This window comes from Eublepharis macularius, chromosome 2 (assembly GCF_028583425.1).
Source record: "Eublepharis macularius isolate TG4126 chromosome 2, MPM_Emac_v1.0, whole genome shotgun sequence".
Taxonomy (NCBI): Eukaryota; Metazoa; Chordata; class Lepidosauria; order Squamata; family Eublepharidae; genus Eublepharis; species Eublepharis macularius.
The window spans coordinates 12,516,795-12,534,031 of record NC_072791.1 but is presented as its reverse complement, the minus strand read 5'-3'; the positions used below and the strand labels follow the sequence as shown (position 1 = coordinate 12,534,031).

At 39.1% G+C, this 17,237-nt stretch overlaps 1 protein-coding gene across 2 annotated transcripts in view; it reads right to left on the bottom strand.

The window, feature by feature from the left end:
• The window catches only part of PPM1A (protein phosphatase, Mg2+/Mn2+ dependent 1A), a 38,648-nt gene that overhangs the window by 2,999 nt on the left and 18,412 nt on the right, over positions 1–17,237 (bottom strand). For both annotated transcript variants that reach the window (XM_054970444.1, XM_054970443.1), the window contains exons 2-5: positions 10,661–11,514; positions 9,324–9,441; positions 4,249–4,357; positions 1,547–1,604 (exon numbers count right to left, since the gene is read on the bottom strand). In XM_054970444.1, coding sequence (XP_054826419.1) covers positions 1,547–1,604; positions 4,249–4,357; positions 9,324–9,441; positions 10,661–11,494 — 1,119 coding nt within the window. In that variant the 5' untranslated portion in view covers positions 11,495–11,514. The remainder of the gene's footprint in view (positions 1–1,546; positions 1,605–4,248; positions 4,358–9,323; positions 9,442–10,660; positions 11,515–17,237) is intronic.

Sequence of the window (17,237 nt, the reverse complement as noted above, 5' to 3'; positions counted from 1 at the left end):
CTTTAAAGTCTGGAGCGCCCAAAATTACAGCAGTTTCTGGATAATCCAGACTGGAAAGGGTAGAAATGTGGATAATTTTAGAATTTCAATTTTCTTTGCTTTTTAAAGAGCTTTTCTCTGGAACTAATGATTATGAATATAAACAAAAGAATGGATACCCATGCTGTTCTGAGAGTTCAGAGCTCACCTCTGAATGATTAACTTCAAAAGTAGCCTATTTTCAGATGTCAGCGTTAACTTGGCTAATGATTTAACAAAAAAGTTACTCATACATGTGCTTTCCCAGCTTTTCTGAAAAATAAAGCCTTAGGCACACTTAAAAGCATTTTCACTGAAATCAATGGGAGATACTACAAAATTTACACACTAGCTCTACTTAGCTAATGAGAAGTTTATTTTATATTATAAACCAAAGAGATTCTCTGCCCCTATTGTCCTGCCCAAGATCTACAGCAATTCACCACTATGTGAGACACATCAGCTGTTTGGTTATTACTACGGCCTCCTTTACTCAGACGTTTCAACATATGATTTCTCCAATCTTCAGGTATTGGACAGAACAGTCCAGAGGAAAGGCCAGAATTTATCTTTCAAATGGTACATTCAGTTTCATGTGTAAAAGCAGGAGTATGTGTGTTTGCACTCACTCATGCAGGATAAATTCAGGCCCGCAATTTATCCCACACAAGATGCCTTTCCTCATGATTGCCCCACCACTACTCTGCTCCAGTTTTATTCACGCAAATGCAGCTGGAGCATAATTCCAGATTCTGCCTTAACAGATGACAATTGCCACTAGACTCATCCAAGGAATGTTCACAATACTTAGCATTAAAAGCAAGCTGATTCAATGCAAACGTTCACCTTTAAAGCTAACATGCATAGCTACATGTATACAAGTGGGAAAAAGTGCAAATTTGAAGGGGGGAGTTTTCAGTTGGCATCACCTATTTCATGATTTAGAACAGGGCTAAGAACTTTCCCATACACCTCCCCTGAATTCCTAAAGAACAGAAAAGAAGCTGTTTCAAAAAGTGGAAAGGGAAATGTGAATCAAAATGGGAAAGAAAACAGGAAGCAAACAAAGAAGCAGAAGAAAAGGAGGAGGAGCTTGACAGGGCAGTTAGTAAAACCAAGAAATTTTGGCCAATGAACTATGCCTGATGAATGCATGAAGCAAGTATCAAGATGCCACACACACACACCCTGCCCAAGGAATTGGGATAAGCTAATGGTATATCTACAAAGTTAATCCAAGACCTAACTTCTCCCCAGCCACTCCGCGGCACAGCACAGAGGACTTTAAATTCTATCCACAGCAGTCTAAGGCATCTTCCCACACACAGTGAATTTTTTCTTGGGGCAAGCTCTGATCTCTGAAGGGATAGCGACATTTTAGTCAGAGTTTTAGAGAAAGCAACGCACACATTTTCAGGGCAACTCTACTACAGGGTGATAAGTTTTAAGTTCTGAAAAACAGCCATCACCTTCAAATCAGAGTTAAAATGAGTAGTAAGGACCAGCTGGGCACAGAAGCAATACTCACAGTCTCATCATTTCTATAAGGGACCAGTCTGTTATAAACTGCTTCAATCAAACCCCGTCTAAAGCAAGCAAAGGGAAAAAAAAGAAGTTTTAAAGGAGGTCAACATTTCCCAAAGGCCAACCATGATTTAATATCCTTAAAACAGCAATACTTTGGAAATAAAGTTCTCCTACGTTATAATTCCAAATTCCATACCATTTATCAAAGGTTTGTATCCTACAAATAGTGAGTGGAAGAAGATAGTAGAAGCAGATCTTCCACCCCTTCCCCCACATCCAAAAGGAATTGGCAGCTGGAGGAATTTCCGGGAGGGGGGTGGTGGCAGATTTTCCCTCCTCACTGCAGCCACTCATACCAGGCGGCTTTATATCTAAAAGGATCTCCTGACACCTAGCAATGCTTTTTCAAGCCTCCCTGGTGCAGGAAGGGGAAGGCAGGAATAGAGTCACTTCTACGGGCACAAGGATCAAACACATTAATAGTACTTTGTCTACCATTACATTTCTGCTGGTAGGATGTGGTGTTTTTTTACACTGTTGCTGGAAGCCTTGAGTCCCAGCCAGTGGGAAATTATGAGGCTTAATGGAGCGAGCAGCCAGGGGCTACCTGTTGTCTAAAGGAATCATGTAAGCACTACCAGAGATCACTAGTAGACTCAGGAAAGTTGTGATTGAAAGTGCCAGAAAGCTCAAATTTCTACTTCTTTGAATAGCAAACCCCAAGCTATTTTGGCAATCCACTGACAATAATGAAGGTAATTAAAAGAAATATAATAATCTGCTTCGGATGCAGAAATAACATCCCACTGGGCATATCTGAAACGGCCTTTTGAGTCCTAGCAAATATGCCAAGGAAATTCACAATACCACACCCTTGTATTGGGAAATCTGGAACACTATGGCTTGCTCCTTTAGACAGGGAAGTACTACCAATTGCTTTGGCTCTTTACTACTAAAAGTCAAGCTTGCGAAAACAACAAGGCCTGCAATGTTCTCAGAGAATCATCGAGCTGGAAGGAACCTACAGAGTCATCTAGTCCAACCTCCTACAGAATGCAGGAAATTCCCAAAAACTGCCCCCCTCCCCCGCACACACACCCAGTGACCCCTGCCCCATGTTAATAATCGTGATTAGCATACAATGTTAATAATGAGGGCATGGAATGAGAACTTCCATCAGGTGGTTAATTGGAATGTCCAGTCGGGTGCTATGGGAATCGGAGCATCAAGGATTAATGAGTGAGTAGAGTTTAAAATTGTATTTTTGTAAATAATAAATAGTGCAAATTTAAAATTATTTTATATTATGGATGTAATTTCTTTCCAGTCTAATGTAATATTGCCCAGGAAGAAGTTATAGAACGAAACGGGAATTGAGAATTGCACGCACAAGCCCGTCGGCAATATGCAATTTGGTTATGTGGTTCCATTCTCGGATTGTGGACTATTTCTCATTGCAATCTGTTCCTGACGCGTCTTCAAGCACTCCGGTTCTTGTACAGTGGACATTGCTCATTTGAGCTAAAAAAATTGACAACATTGTGGATGACAGATTTTGTACACAGTATTTATTGTATGTATTTATTTATCAATTGATGTATTTATTGCACAACTTTGCACTTGGCACTTTGATAACATTAAATACTAAAAGTTGGTTATAATAGGTTTTTGATTCCCCGGTTGTGTGTTAACAAGCCATGCCCAGATGATGGCAAAAAAACCTCCAGCATCTTTGGCCAAACTGGCCTGGAGAAAATTCTTCCTAACCCCAAAGTGGCGACTGGCATTACCCTGGGCATGTAAGGAAGGGCCACAAGAACTAAGCACTGATGTGACCCTTCCTGCCTTCCCTCTCATGCTCTGCCTGGGTTCACAGAATCGGCATTGCTGTCAGATGGCCAAAGGATCCAGGAGGTTCTCAAATCACCTCAACTCTTCCCTGATGCAAAAGTGGCCAGCGGCCACAATTTTGGTATGAAGTTCCTTGAAATAACCACACTACATTAAAATGGCAACATTTAGATCTGGGAAAGCAAGCCGTGAACGATTCAATATATGACCCCAATTATGCTCCGTTATACAATGAAACTGTTTTAGAGTTTGGAGCCTCATATTATTAAGCATTTTGATCGTAACATTGTACTATATTTGAAATATTTGATCTTTTTTTTTTTTTTGGAGGGGGGGGGTATATACTCTATGACCAGTTTAATTACGAAAGGCCATTGACCCACTCCCAGCATTTCATGCTGAATTGGCCTAAGCAAGTTTGAATTTGGTGCAAATGTGAACAAAGTATGAAGCGTAAAACAAAAACAAAATTTGTTTAAAAGTTCAACGCATAAATAATCCAGATGTCAAAACTGAAAACATCCCATGATTTTACATGGAATATTTAAGAACTCTGATTAAATGATGAAGCCACCCTTAAAAATAGCCCGACCTTTACTGAGCCACAGTATGACACAGGTTTACTTTTAGAATCCACCTCCCTGTCTGCCACAGACTTGCACGTGCTTTCACTTCCTTTTTTAAAAAAAAGAATCTCAAATTGGAAACAGGTGGTTCAGTTTAACACTGTAAGCCCCATTTTTACTCCAAGCTATTTTGATGAGCTTCTTTTCTTACCCTCCCCTTTTTAAAATAGTGGTTTTTATGTACATATTTAAAATCAAAAGCACATTTACACTGGTGTAAACTCACTTGCTCGCCAATTCACCCCCTGGTGGAAGGTTTGGGATGTTCTCCGTTTGTAACGTACGCATGACGTGGACTAAGTCCGGCACTCCTTCACCCTGCTTCTTTATGATCTCTGGGAATCAGAAGTACTTTCTTTGTAAATTCAGTCCAAATGCAATTGAAAAGATTGCAATATTCAGTTTTATCACAGGCAAACAATAGTATTAAAGGCTTCTCATGTAGTGAGACTTACAGTAAAGTTGATACTCTTAAAAACAGCAGGGGAAGAACAGTTTTACATGACATCTTTGCATAAGATCAGTTCCCTCTGCAGAACTTTCATGTAAGCAACTTTTGGAGGCATACATCCTTAATTTTATTAAATCATTATGTAACAATATCAAGCCTGGTGTTCTTGTAGTACTGCAGAACAGCTTATGCTAAAAGAGCGCTAAGGTCTGGTGTGCTTATATTGCCTGAGAGAAAAAAAAATTAGTTATAATAAGTTAAATGCAATTGCCACTTCTGGCCAACGGAAACAATACACTCCAATAGGCTGGTTTTTCAGAGTTTTTATCACGTGAAGTGTTAAAATATGATCGACACAATAAAAAGCACACCAACATGAATACAAATAGATTTGCAAAACAAAGGATGCTTCACAAAGTATATTTATGCGAAACAATGCAGACAGAATATCACAGAAATACTCAAGTCTCATTGTATGAATGAACCACTGAACAGCCATGAATCTGATTTTTGCTACAATACTGTTATTCAGTTTTAAGTAATAGTTGAACACTGAATGGACATTTTCAATTTGTTTTTCTTTCAAATGAATAGAAAAAAAATGTTGCCTTTTTATAGGCATCGGAAACCAAGATTTTAGAAAATGGGTAACTGCTAATTTTCCAAAGTGCTTAATCTCACCAATTCTGCTGCATTCAAACATCTTAGAAAACAAAGTTAAAGATGTTACAGAAGTAAAAAAGAAATGGTGATATTGGGATCTACCTTAGAACATCAGAGTATTGGTAGATTGAGCAATAGAACATTCTTCACTGGCAGGCTTCCCAACTTCACTACCAGAGATCCTTTAACCAAAGACTTTAGAGGGACCAAACTTGGAAATGTTTGCTTGTAAACTTTTCCTATTTTGTAATCTCTTAAATGCCTAAGACTAATATAATAAACAGCTTTGTTCACAAGAGCAGCACAGCTTTCAATCAAGAGAAAATGTGGGCTTTATATATACAACTTCAAGTACAATTGTATGAAAATACTTGCAAAATGACAGAAGTGCTGGTCTCCAAAATATGTAAATTTAACCTAATAGTCAAAATAAAATGAAAAGGGATATTTACCAAGTATCACTTGAGCACCCACCAAAGCCAAGAAGAAAAACAGAGTATAAATCTTTTAACCAAGCTTCATAAACTTTTTTAGTCTACACCAGTCAGCTATATGCACAACATCAGAAAGAACACCACAGCTTGGTGAAGTAATTTTTCTGGAGCACAAGACCACATCTTCCGTAATCTTTTCCTTACAGCAAGTTTTAGCCCAATTTGTAGCCATGCCATTACATAATGCATCTGATAGCAAACACACTGGGGGAAAAAGTTTTAGCAGCTGCCAAGAAATTTACAAGGCAACATTTAATTTAACCCTAGAACTATTTTTTTCCAGTTAAGCAAGAACTGTCAATAGTGGCCAGGATCTGAAGAACTGTTTTAAACCTGGTGGCCAGAATTATACTAGTCCAGTGAAAGTGCAGACTTTTTTCCCATTTCAACTGATAACCCTCCCAGTATTAGTTTCAAAAACAGTTCGCTATATGGAGAAAAAAAGCTGCTGCTCAAGGGGGAAAACCCCACTAGGTTCACAGAGTTGTTTTCATAGTTCTTAGGATCCTGGACAGTATTTTGAAGCAGGTGCCTGAAATTTTTTTAGACCAAACATATTTTTAAAACGAAGCACTAAGGCCAGAGGTTCATTTTTCAACACCTACTGTTTAGGATAAAAAGACTTCTAATGCTGAAAGCTGAATAAAGAGAAAAGATCTCAGTTTTGTTTCGCCAAGTTCTTTTATTGTGAATTGTGAACATCTAGTATTGTCTACATCACTCTAATGCTAAGTTATCTTTTGTACAAAAATAAAGGGATTTAAATTTACCTGAACTACACAGTTCCAAATACCTAAAGCTGCAGTACATTTAATAATACATTTTCCACTAAATTAATACATTTATACTCAATAGAGATATATGCACAACCCACATGAATATTTATGGCACAAATGGAACCAACATGGTGGCCTTCATGCTGTAATATCTTTTTTGTGTCAATGAATATCACAGCTCCTCATTAGTATACTCAAATTCCGGTACAAGATTAAAGACAGACAGATGATAAGTGTACCTTATTTCAACAGGAGGCCAAGGCGCTAAGTCTGAGAAATGTTTTATATTTTTACAGTATTGGAAGATGTTTTTGCATCCAAACAACGAAGAACTGCTTTTCTCTCTCAAGAGAGGACAACATCTATCACTAAGCATGTCTCTTATTGAAAATATAAAGGATAGGTCAATACCATACTTAAAAATTTACCATACTCAATGAATTTCTCAAATTACAGACATTTAAGTAGTATTTAACACTGTGTGCTACAAAATGTATTTTCAAAACAGTTTTTCGGACCAATTCCTAAATCAAAATACTTGTGCAAGCCCCTCTAAAATGGAATTTGCACACACACTGGCAGAGTAGCCTTCGGGATTAAAATCTTAATGGTGAAAGTTTTGTTTTGAAAAGTTGGGCTAGACCCATTATCTGTGGTGTTAACAGGACATTTTGGAACAAAGTTCTCAACATTTGCAAGTTTGTACCAGAAGGGGTAGGAATGGTTTAAAGATTATTTGTCACATTTATTTTCATCATCTCAACTTCTCTGATGGAAATGCAAAGGAATTTGTTATTGCCATAGGTTCTTCTAAGCCGACAGCATGGCTCCTTCACAGCAATAAGTCAAAATGTTAATGCTAACAGCAGTTCTTTTTGCAAAATAACCTGGTCAGAAATATGAGCCCTAAGCCTGGTCAGTCAGAAAAATGCACTGCAGGCACTTTAGTTGCCTTGCCTGGATTTTCACTATTCGTACATTCTGAAATACTTCAAAAGTTACCTTTCATTATTTCAACGTTAAAATGCTTGCAAGTTTTCTTCCTGCTTTGTCGCTTTCAAATGGTGTGAAAGATGACAAACCCTCTATTAACCAAAAGATATCCTTTCCCAAGCAGAACTGAAAGCTGGGTGCAAAGTTATCCTTGAACTTTTGCAAGAAGCTGCCCCGAAGAACCCTAAAAATTGTTCTGCACCCACACAAGTTAAAACAGTAGCAGAGGAATTTCACATAAAACCATTTAAAGAAAAAAGCGGAGGAAAATACAGCACGCACACCACCTGCAGTTCCCTTTAAAATGCTCTAGCATCAAATTCCTAAAACTGATTATTTGTACTAAGGGAATTTAAAGAACAGTTCAAGGGATCTTTGGGGGATAGAACTAGAAATGTTTCAAAAAGATGCACGTTCACATCATCCACGAGATCCCAGATGTGCTGCTTATTCATAATTTTGTCAATTCCACTAATACAAATTAAGAACCACAGAATCAGGCCTCCCTAACAACCAGCTTACACTTTTAATATTTTTATCTTTCAGCCATACTGGCTGCGGTCCAAAAAGGCTCATGCGGGCAATGCACTTTTACCCACACAGGCAACAAACACGGGAAGACCACCTATTTCCCCTTCTGGCCACTTGCACCTTACCAGATGCAGCTACGTGGAAGGATCCTCTGAGCATCAGAAGCAACTTTTCAAGAGGAAGGTGTGGGGGGAAAATGAGCATGACCCTTTCGTACATGCCTACTGGGCACAATTTTAAAGTTTCAATGCAAGGAAAATTGACAACATTTAATATGTTAAATTAGGATGAACAGGTCATGGGATTGCTGCAGTATGCCAGACAGGCAGTAGCCATCTCTTAACCAGAAACAAGGAAACGGGTCACATTTCAACTGCATTAGCTTCCTATGTACGTTACATGCCACATGTCCACGAAATGTGACATTTAAATAATTAACCATTAATTGCATCGCCTCCAGTATAAAGTGCTATGGTTTTGTTTTTTCTAAAACAGAAATTTTCCATTCAATAGGCTGTAATGTGTACGGGCCAACAAGTAAATTGCAAGAGAAAAAAAACTGACGAGCAACTTATGGCTGATGTAGTGTATTTTTGTTTAGCTTTATACAATCAAAAATAAAGTGCATGGGACATGGAACTCAATCATTGAGACGGCCGAGACAAAAGCAACTCATGCCAGGACACACCGCTGATGACATCGGAGCACGTAGGTGGACACGTGTAGGTCTGTAACGCCATTTTATCAATGTACCCGCTTTAATAATCTGTTTAATGGGTATGACATACAACATTGTGGCAATGGGTTTATTTGGGAAATGACTATATATTCATGCTAAGGTTACCTCATCTTCCACCTTCCATGTTCCAAGGCACTAAGTATTCCGGATTATGGCGTATCTTTTAAACCTCTATTTTAACCAGATTCCATTCTGAACCAAATGGCAAAAATTATTTTAAAAACCCACATTTTTTCCTACCATTTAAAAAATAATTAGGATTAAAATCTCCTACAGCTGCAGCAATTTCAAAATGACTATTACGTAGCTGTAACAGATGTTGATATATCGTTCCCTTTAGTTGTGTATTATGATGGCTACCTGGTGTCTCAGCAACCTAGAACAAGACATCATTTCTGTCCTGAATTTATTGCTGTTAACGGTCCATCATCTCTTGCAAGCAGCATTGCCCAAGAGCAGGCAGTGGATATACTTATTATTTGGAAAGGACATTTTACATACATCCAAAAAGACAATAAAAGGGCCTCTTCATGCGATGTATGCTAAATGTCCTATGGCACTTGCGGATTTAATAAAAAGCCTGTAGACATTTAGTGCTTGGCTACTGGGCTTTCACTTAGAAATGAAATTACTTATTTTTTTTAAAAGAGCCACCTTCTACTCTGCTTTCCAGGAACTTGTCCAGCTCTGTCTCTCTCTTCACTGCCTCTGGTAATACCTTTGGTGCATTTGGAAAACAAATCAGTATCACGCTCATGTTGTCTCGGCTACCCTGCAGTGGAAGAAAAAAAACAGATGAAGTCTTATTTTCCATCACATTATGCACAAGCGCAGTAATTTTTTATTACTTCCAATTTTCACAAGAAAACCATACAAGTATAAAATATTCTCCTCTGCCTCCATATACAAGGAAACAAATCTATTTGCTTATAGCTCAATTCTAGGGCTCCTTTACTGATCATAATCACTCTCATTACTTACTATGATGTCTCCTGCCTTGACAAAACAAATTCAAACTGCATGGCTAATGAAACAAGACAGCCAACTGGCTACAGAAATAAGTTTCCAGGTGTCAAATTCATTCCCACCTTTTGAATACTTCTGATGAAAATATAAATTGCATAAAATAAATAGGGAATGGATTATTTAAACCATGAAACAGAACAGGAGGTGTTCCATTTTGTTCCAATCATAGGCAGATTTAGGCCCAAAATTATTATGATTTTTAAAAAGTAGCCTCAAGAGGCTGAGAATTTTGGACAGAGGAATAACAGAAGGTTTTTCCTTTCCACCATTTTCTGACTCAAAATACTCCCCACAAAAACTATTCTTCCTCATGTGAAAGAGATGGGGGAACCTGAATTTTATTCCCAAGATGGGGCGAAGGCAGCTAAGGGAGCCAATTCTGCATGGGGAAAATGCCATAGGGGCTATTCGCTTCTCCCACAATTCATCATCCTCTTAAAACTCTCAACCCAATGAGGATGTCCAAATGATGACCTTTTAAGAGGCTGCACAGGGAAGAAATATTAAAAACCAAAATTAAATCCAATGTTCAAATTGCTCTTAAAAGATAGGATCAGCTGTTTACAATTAACCATTTAGATAGAGAAAAATATTTGCAACACAAATACAGTGATGCGCTAGCAAATAAGGTTCAGTTTATAGGACATGTGCATTTGATATCAATCTTATATAGGCTAATCCACAACCTGTTTTCCAAAGCCACTGGCAGAAGCCCATTTACAGTGAAATCCTAAACAGAGTTACTCTATCTAAGACCACTGAAATCAACAGGCTTGGACTAGAGTAACTTTGCTTAGGATTTCACTAATAATGTGACAGCCAATATTCTATATATGTGCTGCAAAGGGACATAATCTAACAAATTCTTAATTTATAAATCATACATCATCAGATCTGAACACATTCCCTTGTATAATTCCTCACGGAACAAAAGTGTGAGGATTTCCCTCAAATCATCTGGCTACCTTGTACAAGCAGGTGTCGACTATCTCATTGCAAACTCTCTCAAGGTCATCGGTGACTTCCAGTCTTGATCTTACAAATTCACACAGCTCTTCGTTTCCCATAACATCCCAGATACCATCACAAGCCAGAATGATGAACTGATCATCATCTTCTGATCTCTCGATTTCATAAACTTCAGGCTCAGGGGAGACGAGCTGCTCTGTAGGGCCCTTCCCATGGACACATTTGTAATCAAAGTCTCCAAGTGCTCTAGACACAGCAAGGGATCCGTTCACACGCTGAATCATTACTGAACCACCTGCATTCTGTATGCGCTCCTTCTCCAGTGGATTACTCGGCTTGTGATCTTCTGTAAAGAAATAAACCTTCCTGTTTCTACAAAGCAAACCTCTAGAGTCTCCACAGTTGATAAAATAGGTATGCTGGGGAGAGATCAGGACCCCCACAGCTGTTGACCCACTTCTGTCCACACCATGTTTCTTCTCACAGATTAGCCTCATTTGATCATCAATTTGCAGAAAACCTGCTCTGATTCCAGCCTTTACATTTTGCACGGAGGGTGGACCACCACCCATTAGAAAATCATCATTGTGTGTGATGTGATATAATAAATGCTCACAGCAATATTTGGCAACTTGGGATCCAGCATGCCCATCATACACAGCAAAAAAAGACCATCGATCAAGTCCATTTGGTAAGCCAATTACAGCTGTATGTGCATCCTCCATCTCAACGCGCCAACCTTGCATGCTACTTAGCCCGTAACGTAGTCCATTGCCCTGCCCTTGGGCATTGTGCTTCTCCATCTTTGGCTTATCTAAAAATGCTCCCATGATGTCTTGTCCTTTCAGATCTATGGAAACAAAAAAGCCTGCTGTTAAGCTATTTCTAGAGAACAGTTTATAGTTTAGCTGCCTGAAAAATAAGTAACACTTAAGACTGAACCGTAGTCCTTAATATATACAACAATGCAATGAGGAACTGTATAGGGTCTACCTTAACTTGAAGCCAAGTTATTTTGCTTTTTGTGGATTGCACTCATAAGCATACTTGCTATATTTTATAAATATTTAAGCTGTTACTATGCAATAGGACAGTTTACACTACATTAATGTAACTTTTATCAAAACATCAGCAAATGTAAATAAATCCAACCACAACCTCAACTGTTCCAAAATAAAGCTCCCTCGAGTAGCTGTGGCAGTGCCCACTTATACATCAACAAATAAAAGTCAGATTTAATTAGATCAAACATGTCATGTGCTTGGACAGTTGTCCTCGAAGTCTAAGGTTTCTGACCATCCCTGGAAAGCACAATTCATATGTGGAGTCTCTGTTCTGAACTAAGTAACTTTTTGCATTACACTGCATATCAGATTAGACTATCCAACCTTCAAGATATAGGATGGACTAGGGGGAGAGAGACTGATGTGTAAGTGTTTTGGAGGACAACCCTTGTAAGAGATATGAATGCCAATATTCGATCAAAAGGCTTATTTATTCAAACCAGAAGGTCCTGACAAAGACTTGCATTTTATCACTGATGAAGGAAAATCCATAAACAATTTTTAAATACAACTGAAAATATAAAACAATAGAAAGGAAGACTATATAAATTCATAAATGCTTCTTTCCATAAAGATTCCCGTACTCCATATTTTCATGCAAAAAAATATCTAACAATACTGAAATCAGCCTAGTGTGTTCCAGTGATCAATGGAAGGTGGATACAGCTAAGAGCTACACTGGGTTGTGCAGAAACCTCAGAACTGAGAATGAATCACGTCCCTAGAGATTTAACTGCCTCGCACCGGCCTATACAACCTTCAATATCCATCTCTCCAACCCAAACGTAGCCCACAAAAGGTTCAGACCATCTGTTTTAGTTGCCTATTAGATACTGAGAGGTTGTCAAGCACCTGGTGGACCACAATATCTGGTGGCATGCTGTGTTCTGCCTAGTGGCCACAAACTGTGCAAGCCTGATTTGGTGTCCTGTTCTCACGTAAATAAGATGTACAATGTTCACGTGACAAATTACACAAATTTCATGCTGTGCAGAGAAAGATGCCTTCCACTTAGGAACCCTCTAGCACAGGAAGCATTGGTTGATGAGAAAATGAAGCAACTTTGTTTGCTAGATACCAACAGAACCTGAAATAGATGCAGCAAACATACAGTAATGAGAAACCCTTGTAAGGTAAGGAACTGCAAGTGAAGGGAGGTTTGGAGCAAAACTTACTGGGGTAATACACTCAAACAAAAAATGACATTTGGGGATGCAGAGGTAGTTTCAAAAAACACCTGAATTGCCCTATGAAATAAAGGGTAAAGCTGTTTAACGAAGGTGGTTCAGGATCTTTAAAAATGCAGCACATTTTTGGTGGGCATTATTTCTACCTATGGAAGGGGTCATAATTGCAATCACCATTTCATATGCCTCTTCTTCACAGCAAAAAGGTTATAAAATAAACATACACAGTTGAGAAAAAGACCTTAATCCCATTATTCCTTTGTACACAGAACCAACCCCTTACCTCTTAAGTGCTAAGTTTCAAAAAATTCAATGAATAGAAGATTGTTGGGAGTAGAATAGGTCTGCACAAGAAGCTAAGTGTGAGGAGTCTTTATGTAGAAAAGAATGAGTCTTTATGTAAAAGACTATGATTTAAATCTAGTCTTACTGACTAGTGATTTAAATCGATTGGATTTAAATCAAATCCACCCTGCCAGTCAGACCACAATTTATTCATAAATCCAGTTAATCTGTTTTTTGCCTCCCTTCCCTTCTCCAAGAAGAATCCCTGAATATTATCCAAAGTTCCACTGCACTGCCCAGTTTATTAGCAACTGCCCAGTTGCTAATAAAGCATTATCATGTACAGAGCTCACTCACTGTTGGCCACCTGCAACCAACAGGCAAGCAAGCAGAGGGTGAAGCCAAACCCCAAGCCAACATGGAAATGTATGCACCACGATATTAAACCAATCATTAGGTTCCCATTTAGTCAACTCTTCAAGTTCGCAGAGCTGCTTCATTGTATTTTCTACATCTAAAAAAGCTGCACAACTAAATAGATCTTTTAAAGCCCTCATTTTCCCCACTCTCCAAAACAGAGCTACCTTCTGTAGCCTTTTAGTGCAGAAATAATTTAGAAGTTGCGAAGAAGCACATGATTATCGCCAGGTCACTCTCTCATCAGCTCTCCCCTAAGATACTAGGGGCGGGCTCTTATGAGGAGTGAAATATGACAGTAGTGGTATGTGGTTTGTAAGCCTCTGACTGCAACAGTGGACTAGATCCTACGGGCAAAGACTTTCACTGGTGGGCCTTTTACTTTTCCACTGAAACAAGGTTCCCTGCAATGACAGATGGCTCCACTGTTTGCAAAACGGATCCAATCCAGCGTTTTGAGTGGAGGAATTTCTATTGTGTATGTTGACTGACTGAAAAAAAAACATGTGATTAAGCAAAGTCTCTCTGCCTTTTACATTCCCCCTTCAGAGAAGTTCTCGCTTGATGGGTCATCGCTAGCAGGGACTGAAGCACAGACAGAGGGGGTGTGTCTCACAAAAGCTCGATGGTTCGCCTAATGTCACCACAGCTTCCAGCTTTCTCTGCTGCTCCATGTGGAGAACTTTGTATGCAGGAGGGTGAGAGGGCAGTGCTAATGAACCAGGATTTCCAAATCCAACCAAAACAAGACGTCGCTTGCAATATTAATTGTAGTTAACAAATCAGGTATAAGCTCTAGCATAGAAACTGGAAGTTATTGTGATGTCTGAATGCGGCCAAGTATTATACAAAGTAAGCTACTGTCCCTTCTCAGTGGTGGGTTTGGTTTTTTTTGTATGCCGAGGTAGCCTTACGAAGCCTCTACATCTCCATGGAATCATACTATAATGACAGGAAGCAGGAAATGAGAATCCTATGGGGCGACTGTACCTCCCATGCCTAACATGCTAATGATACTTTCTGCAATGCAGATAAGCAAGGATAATGCAGATAAGCAGATAAGCACTGGCTAAAGATGAGTGGAATATAAATAGCAAGGAATCCATGCAGTCCATCACTGGGATTTCTCACACTATTGTTCTTTTGGAATCTTGTACATCTCATATATACTACTGAAGAGATGTCTCAGTGTTGCATTACTTACTGGAAATCATCTTTCCTCATTATTCTACGAATAATCTAAGATATCACAACTGCAGGTTAAAACATAGTTGTTGCATTGTGTAAGACAGATAGGCAATAGTCAAAGGTCAGCCTATAATAAATATACTCCTTACAGCTGCGCTGTAGCAAAGACTTGGAATGTATTACTGTTATAAGCATATTTTTGTCATATGAACGTATGACTCTTAACAGGATTCTGACATCTATGAAAGCCATTACTTGTGTTCTCAACCCTTGCCCATCTCGGCTGCTAAAATCAAGAAAGCATCATAAGCGAACCACTGAGGTCTATTGTGAATCAATCACTAACTCAGGGCACTAACCAGCTCCAGACTTTCTTGGAAAACACTAGTGCTCCAGACCCTTTCCAGTCTGGATGCAGACCAGGGCATGGGACAGACGACATTAGTAGCATTGATCTCTATCTGAACACAGACTCCTTATTGCTCTTTCTGGATCTATCTGCAGCCTTTGACATAGTAGACTATGCCATCCTGTTGAGGTGTCTAGAGACAGAAGTGGGCATCAAAGGATGTGCCTTTGCCTGCAATGGCAAAGGGTTGCTGTCAGAAATCAGCTATCTCCAGAATGGGAGCTACCTTGCAGGGTTCCACAGGATGCAATCTTGTCTCCCATGTTATTCAACCTCTATGTAAAACCTTTAGAACTCATTCGCAGCTATGAAGTTGAATGTCATCAATAAGCAGATGACACTCAACTCTATATCTTGCTGTCCAGGTCCCCACAAGATTCAGTAGAAATCTTGGATTGCTGCCTGACAGCTGTGGCAAAATGACTGAAAACCAACAAAATGAAATTAAACCCAGACAAGACAGAAATTATGCTTGTTGCAAAGGCAGAGATCCTGAAGGATATTGTACTCCCCACTTTCAATGGAGTTCATCTGACCCTTGCAGACTCGGTTAAGAGCTTGAGCATTATACTGGATCCAGCGCTATTGCTAGAAAAACAAGTTAAGGCAGCTGCAAAAAATGCTTTCTACAACCTCTCCCTAGCCTGGAAAATGGCTTCTTACCTTGACCTGGCCGCCTGGATCCATGCTATAGTAACATCAAGATGACTATTGTAACGCACTATACACAGTTCTCCCATCTAAACTAACTAGGAGACACCAATTGGTGCAAAATGCTGCAGCTCAACTGTTATCAGGAGCGAGCAGAAGCATGAACATCACTCCGATCCTGCAGTCACTCCATTGACTACCCATTAGATACCGTGCTCAGTTGAAGGTACTGGTTACCACTTACAAAGCTCTTCATGGCCTTGGTCCGGCATACCTACAGGGCCGCCTCCCTCCCTATGCTCCTCCATGGCAGCTTTGCTCTTCCGAACAGGGTCTCGTGCAGGTGCTACCCTGCACATCGGTGAAATCGACAGCAGCCCAAAATCAACATAAATTAATAAAAATAAATAGTACACGTAAGACTATTCCCAGCCCCAACCAAGTTTACATGACCTTGGGAAAAAGCAGAGGAAGGGGAACGGAGGCCAGGGAAAGACAGGCAGCAAGAGATGAATATGTGAGATAATAAAGTGCCATCAAGTCACAGCAGACTTATGGTGACACCCCCCCAGCATAGGATTTTGTAGGCAAATATAATTATTCATACTTAAGACTTGGATACAGTAATTACAAAGATTAAAAACAAACTCGTACATTCACTTGGCTCCTACAACAAGTTTAGAATTATCTTCAGGAGACCATGAAAGAAACCTCTAAAACGTTTACTTTTTTTCGTTTTATTCAAGAAATGACTGGTGTATATGGGTAGATAGTCGTGTGTGTGTATTACTGTCATTATTTTCAGGAAAAACTCTTCCTCAGTTAATCAAGAAGAACTGCACGTTAAAAAGTCTAATAAAGCATACATATACCAAGATCCTCTAGAGAAAGTGGACACATTTTCTCACTGATGTACCTATTTATTTGTTTCTAGTTTCTGTGTAAACTGCTACATGATTCTGTAAACTTAGCTACAGTCCCAAACTAGTGGGTACAGGAAAATGAAAACACTCTAATAAGGTTATAGTAATGGAAAAGTTTTCAAAGTGGCAGAAGGTATTTTCAGACTCCATATTTACCCCATGACAACCAATCACATGATGTGTCCAATGTTATCATCAGCTTGTTTATGGAAGCAGTGCACATGTTCTTTTAATACTGTGCTAATGTTGTTAGCACGAGGTATTTGTACCTGTACACAAATCATCAGATATTATCTGAGAAAGATTTTATAGTACTGTGTTCTGAAAAAAATCTACCAACACTCTCATAATTGCTGGGAGGACGTATGATTTTAAAAGTAACATATACCAAAGGATATGACAAAGACCCCAAAATATTTTCAGCGTTGCATATCATGCTATAAAGTGAT